At 35.2% G+C, this 7,067-nt stretch overlaps 1 protein-coding gene across 1 annotated transcript in view; it reads left to right on the forward strand.

Annotated features, from left to right (window-relative positions):
- Positions 1-4,204: 4,204 nt before the first annotated feature.
- Positions 4,205-7,067, forward strand: part of LOC125861374 (extensin-2-like) — a 3,493-nt gene continuing 630 nt past the window's right edge. Inside the window, exons 1-3 of the mRNA XM_049541292.1 lie at positions 4,205-5,065; positions 6,134-6,177; positions 6,532-7,058. Of these exons, the coding sequence (XP_049397249.1) occupies positions 4,210-5,065; positions 6,134-6,177; positions 6,532-7,058 (1,427 nt within the window). The 5' untranslated portion in view covers positions 4,205-4,209. The remainder of the gene's footprint in view (positions 5,066-6,133; positions 6,178-6,531; positions 7,059-7,067) is intronic.

Below are 7,067 nucleotides of genomic sequence, written 5' to 3' on the forward strand. Positions count from 1 at the left end.
CTTTCAATTACCTCTAGCAAATAAGGGTAAATGATTGACCAAAATTGTATAATTTACTGTCTGCAAACATTACATAATTCAGGATATACATTTTGAGGAAAGCCCAGTTCTACAAGCACTCGGTGCAACAAGGCTCTAACTTATGACTTTTGACTTATCTTTATCATTATAGCGTGAAATGTAAGAACTTTTTTATTTTCTATATCCTAACATTCTAAAAGTGATTAAAAGCTATTTTGGATTAAAATGACTTAAACTAAACCATATATCCCAAACAGGCTCTATATGTGCTCCAAATTCAACAAGATTAGGACTCCACCTCAAAGGATATATAGAGGATGTTTTGGGGATTTTTACTCCGAAGATGAAGCTAATGCTCAAGTATAAGTGTCTTAAAATCCTGGTTACAGATAAGAGGCTAAATTATGTTTTACACATTGAGCCTAGATTATTTTTTACACATTATTTTTTGTTTGTTTGTTTTGTTTTAGTTGTTGTTTTCAGATTTTGTGGGCTTTGGCACTTTGTGTACATTTTTCTTCATAATATCTGGCTCATCATTGGGTCTTTTAATTTTTTTATAAAAATTACACGTTAATTTTTTGGTAACTTACCTAACTATACCATACTAAAAAAATATTTACCATTTATAACAATAACATTTCTTTTCACTTGATTACTTTTAATACATTTATAATACAGTTTTAATACATATTACATAGAACAATTTATAGAACTCATATAATACAAGTTTTATTGATGGATTATACATTTATCACACATTTTAATACACTTATAATACAATGTGTCAATTTCTTATCAAACAAGCATAATATATTTTAAAAAACAATTATAATACATATATATTGCACACATAATTCACTTTTAATACATATTGCAGATTTAACATAGTATTTTTGTGTATTGCTATGTATGGTAATAAATAAAAAGTATCGCTAAAATAAGTAATTATTTATTAAAAGGAATCCATCCAAGTAAGTTTTTCATTTTTTTCACGAATAAAGGACATAAATGACAAGAATGAGGGAAAATAGAAATCCTGGTTTTGTGTGGTGTCACTTAGGCGGATTGAAGATTCTCTTTTATATATATAAAATAATACTAGTTGTAGGTTCGAATCTCAAACAATCTATTGTCATATTGAGATATTAATTCTCTGTGGAGAAGCTTGTGTTTTTAGCGCTTGATTCGAGCCAAAATTATTAGATTAAGCTGAACTCATAGCTTATATGGTCCATCCACCCCTAATTTTGGATTTCCAAAATGTCTTTTTATTTTTATTTTTTTAATTCTGGCATTGTTCATCTTTTTATACTGTCAAATTATCTAGATTAAAATACAGCTTGAAGAAGGTGGCTATCAGTTAATAATTTAATTATCTTAAATGCCTCTTAATACCATGTCAGAAGCACCTTCTAATTAGTAGATTCCTACCTTAAATCAGAAAATAATTGTTTGTTGAGATTACTTTAAAATCCTTTGGTGAATGGTTCAATTGAATTTCATTCGTAGTAAAATTATACTTTATGAAAAAGGTAAAAATAATATTGAATCATTTTTACTTTTTCTTTTTTAGCGACGCAAATATGTGATGCATGATGCTTAAGTAGATGTATGTATCCTCAGCCTAACGACTTTTGGTACTATTTGCATTCAATGACTTGATGGTTCACAAAGTTCTATAATTTGTTGGAATAGTTAGTGTTGATGAGAGTATAAAAGAGATTGAACATTGGTATCCTCGGCCTAAATTTCTGGAATCACATATCTTTATGTTCTTCATCGATGCGTGAGCTAAGGGATGTTATAGGTAGATGTAACATTTTTACATTTTTAGATGACATTTTGTACTATCAACTTGGTACCTATTTACGTATTATAAGGTCATGTTCCTGTATTTTTCAGCACGGTCAACAGATAAAGTGGACTGGCACATTAATAAATAAAAAAAGTGATTGGCTCATCGCCATTCCACATTTGATTGGGCGCATCGTTTACCCATCCACATCCCTCCTCACAATTTCAAGCACTTTTTTTACTTTTTTTTTATAAAATTCTTTTCATCTTGATACTTGTTCGTTATTGGTCTCTCGTTCGTATTTAGCCTTTGGATGAAATTCACTGTCTACCAAAATGGTTATAACTATTACAATGAATAGATCAGAAAGGCCATAATATAATTATATATACAAGAAAAGATGGAGTCATGATTGAGTATTTAAATATGGAATTTCAATTACCACATAACTTATAGACGCTTATGGCCTATTACTTAATGCCTTGCGGTGATAATCTCTCTAGCATTAGGGCTATTATCACACTAATGTTGTTAATAGATCAAATTATTTCGTAAAATGGATTTCATTTGATTATTTACCTGAGTTTCATTTGTATGTGCTTACCTATTGAATTCAAAATTATTTTAAATGTTTTCTAAAATATAAATATCACACAAAACTAATGAATTTACCAATTTTATTTTCACTCCTAATCACAGGTCTTCCTTAGTGGAGCAACGGTGGGATCACAAAATCCAAAATATTTAAATAATGAATTTTATAAAAAAAGATTTGACTAAACTCTTAAACATCAATGTTATAGTTTTTTTAAAAAAAATATTTGTTTTTGTAAATATTGTGTCTAAAAAGTTAATCAATCCACGTCTAATATTCTTTCATGATATGTTGGAATTCACAATTGATTAACGAAGTAATAAAACATTTAACTTTTTAGAAAGAATAAATAAAGATATCTTGTTTGTATTGGAGCAAAGTCAACTAAATAAATAAATAAATTTATGTTTTGTTTGAAATTATAGAGACAGTCGATTTTCTTTGTCACAGTACTATTGTACAAATCAATTTTTTTTAATAATCATGATGTTCTGACCAATTTATGTGCATCTAATTGTATGAAGTAAAAATTGAGCTAGATATAAGACAAATTAAGAGGTGATTCGTTTAATATAGAACAGATCAAAGAGCTAGATATTTTTTACTTTGTCAATACATATAATTTAATCTCTAACTTAAATTAAATCCTCATACAAAATAACATAAATACTTTAATTTTACAAATGTATACTAATAAAGAAAATATGGGAAATATCTGAAGTACGGATTTGTACTTTTTTTGAATTAGTAGTAGTGCATGGCAAGTCTCAAAAAATTAAACACTCTTTAATAAACTTATTAAGTATTAATAATTGGTATTAATTGAAAACGACAGAAATTGATTTTTAATAACTTAGTTCATGAACAAATGCTTCTGAAATTAATTAATAAAAATATTTCAAAATAAAATAAATAGTCAAACTTATTTTTAAGTATATCACCAAATATAATGGAGTAGTTGAAACATTTCAATGTCAAAGAAATCAACATCTCTAGTTGGCAACAAGTAAAATCAACTAACTTGAAGCCTGCATCCATCATAGGAAGGTTTTTTTTGCTTTGGAGTCCGCTTTATCTGAATTCACAATGGAAAATTTCTTTATGGGGAGTAATTAAAACGCTTTCTATCAAGTATCAAAAATGATTTTATATCTAGAAGTCGAACTCGAGACCTCTGATTAAGCATGGAGGAATACTTACCATGCTACCACAACTTTTGGTTTTAAGTTTGATTTCTTTTTTTTACCACTAATGACCTAAAGAGACAAGAATACAATTCTCTTTTTTTAACTGTGTATGAATTATGATTATCATTCAATTATTATTATTGATATTTGTAAGTCTCAAACTCTGAATGTCCATGAGAGGCAACACATGGAAACCAAAATGGTAAGAGAGTGGAAATATTGAAAATTAACAATCATTTTCCCTTAGCAACATTTTGTGGCATGTGAATTGATCTGTCTCTTTGCACATTCATATGTTGTTCTCATGATTTTCTTTATAGCAGGTAAATGATGTGAAAATAATTCAATGGAAATATTCAAAAGTGATCAAGAAGTGGAGTTTTTATAAGTAAAATTTGAACTGGTCCTTTAGAATATGTTACATATTCTTTTACATTTGAATTGGTCCTTTAGACAGAGCTACCTCTCAAGGTGTTTTACTATAAATACATAGACCAATGAATCCCCAAAAGGCAACACTTCTCAACTAAAAAACTTAAGGTTATCTCCTTTCTTCTTACTCTAACTAGCCACATTTGGGAGGCTAGGTGGTGTAATTTTCCGGCGAAATGAGGCTTCAAGGTGGCGGCCTTGCCAAGGATCGTCAGTATTTGCCACAAATCTTAACGGCGTTGGCCATATTGGTTGTTGCTAATGTAGTGTCGGCAGACCCTTATGTATACTCTTCTCCACCACCTCCGATGTATGAGTATAAGTCAACACCACCTCCTTCTCCTTCTCCGCCACCACCTTACGTGTACAAATCTCCACCTCCTCCCTCACCTTCTTCCCCGCCTCCATATGTTTATAAATCACCTCCGTCCCCTTCTCCATCACCACCTCCACCATATGTGTATAAGTCTCCACTGCCTCCATCACCATCACCACCTCCACCATATGTATATAAGTCTCCACCGCCTCCCTCACCATCTCCACCTCCACCGTATGTGTATAAGTCTCCACCACCTCCATCGCCATCTCCACCTCCACCATATTACTACAAGTCTCCTCCTCCACCATCACCTTCACCACCACCTCCGTATTACTACAAGTCTCCACCTCCACCTTCACTATCACCTCCACCACCATACTATTATAAATCTCCACCACCTCCTTCACCATCACCACCCCCACCATATTATTATAAGGCTCCACCGCCACCTTCTCCTTCACCTCCTTCACCATATTATTACAAATCTCCACCACCTCCTTCACCTTCTCCTCCACCACCTTATTACTACAAGTCTCCTCCACCTCCATTTCCATCACCACCACCACCATATTATTACAAGTCTCCTCCTCCACCATCCCCATCACCACCCCCACCATACTACTACAAGTCTCCACCACCACCTACTAAATCACCTCCTCCCCCGTACTATTACAATTCTCCACCACCACCAATGAAGTCTCCCCCTCCACCATATTACTACTCCTCAACACCACCAGAAAAGAAATCACCTCCCCCACCATATCACTACACTTCCCCACCACCACCTGTTAAGTCACCACCTCCTACATACTACTACTCCTCCCCATCTCCACCTAAGAAATCACCTCCTCCACCATATCACTACACTTCTCCACCACCACCAATCAAGTCACCTCCAACAACTCCATACTACTACAAGTCTCCCCCACCTCCAACTCATTACTATCCTCCACATCATCAATTGGTGGTCAAAGTTGTCGGAAAAGTCTACTGTTTTAGATGCTATGATTGGAAGTACCCAAAAATGTCTCATGGAAAGAAGCACCTGAAAGGTACCATAGTTTTTATATCATGCCAGTTTTCTTTACTTTCTCTTAATTATCCAACTATATATTCTCCTCTTTGATGCTTTGTACTATATGCTTTCATCATAATTCATAAACGTGTCTGTTTCTATTTGAATTTTCAATCCTCTTTTGTCGTCATCAATATCTATCGTTAAAATGAAGATTTTGAAACGTCAAGAAAATTTATAAGGCAACTACTATTTTGACAATTGCATGAAAGTAGTTAGTGCTTGCATGAAAGAGTATTTATTATGAGAAAAACAAGTTACTACAATTTTATATGATGAATAGAGGGCATAGTTCTGGAGAAAGTGGGGACATATCTAAATGTTCATATGTTAGCAGATCTATTAATTGTTTTAATGTATTATTTCTGTTTTCACATGGATTTAGGTGCTGTTGTTGAAGTAACTTGCAAGGCTGGTGACAAGAAAATTGTGAGTTATGGTACCACTAAGATCAATGGAACATTTAGCATCACAGTTGAAGGATTTGAATATCGCAAATATGGAGCAAAGGCTTGCAAAGCTAAACTCCACAATGCTCCAAAGGATTCAAAGTGTAGAATTCCTATAAACCTTCACTGGGGAATAAAGGGTGCTAACCTTAAAGTGAAGTCAAAGAATAACTATGAAGTTGTACTCTATGCAAAGCCATTTGCTTATGGCTCTAAGACACCTTACGCAGAATGCAAAAATCCCAAGCCTACACCTGCTCCATACTACTATAAATCTCCTCCACCTCCATCACCGACTTATGTTTATAAGTCACCACCTCCTCCATCGCCAAAGTATGTGTATAAATCAGCACCTCCCCCAACCCCCACATACGTTTATAAGTCTCCACCACCACCTGCTTACTATTACAAATCTCCGCCACCACCAACTAAATCTCCACCACCTCATTATTATTACAAGTCTCCACCTCCACCATCACTAAAACCTACACCAGTATATTTTTATAAATCTCCGCCTCCACCAACTAAGTCTCCACCACCTCCTTATTTCTATAAGTCTCCACCTCCACCATCACCAAAACCTGCACCAATATACTATTATAAATCACCCCCACACCCACCCCCGTCACAATCACCCCCACCTTACTACTACAAGTCCCCACCACCACCATCACCTTCTCCTCCACCTCCTTATTACTACAAGTCTCCTCCACCACCATCACCATCTCCTCCTCCACCATACTATTACAAGTCCCCACCACCACCATCGTCATCACCTCCACCACCCTACTACTACAGGTCTCCTCCTCCTCCATCACCATCTCCCCCTCCACCATACTATTACAAGTCTCCACCACCACCATCACCATCACCTCCACCACCCTACTACTACAAGTCTCCTCCTCCACCGTCCCCGTCACCTCCCCCACCCTACTACTACAAGTCACCACCACCACCTTCACCATCTCCTCCACCACCCTACTACTACAAGTCTCCTCCTCCACCATCACCATCTCCTCCACCACCTTACTACTACAAGTCTCCTCTTCCTTTATCGCCTTCTCCCCCTCCACCATACTACTACAAGTCACCACCACCACCTTCCCCATCTCCTCCACCACCCTACTACTACAAGTCTCCTCCTCCACCATCCCCGTCACCTCCCCCACCCTACTACTACAAGTCACCACC

This window comes from Solanum stenotomum, chromosome 4 (assembly GCF_019186545.1).
Source record: "Solanum stenotomum isolate F172 chromosome 4, ASM1918654v1, whole genome shotgun sequence".
Lineage (NCBI taxonomy): Eukaryota > Viridiplantae > Streptophyta > Magnoliopsida > Solanales > Solanaceae > Solanum > Solanum stenotomum.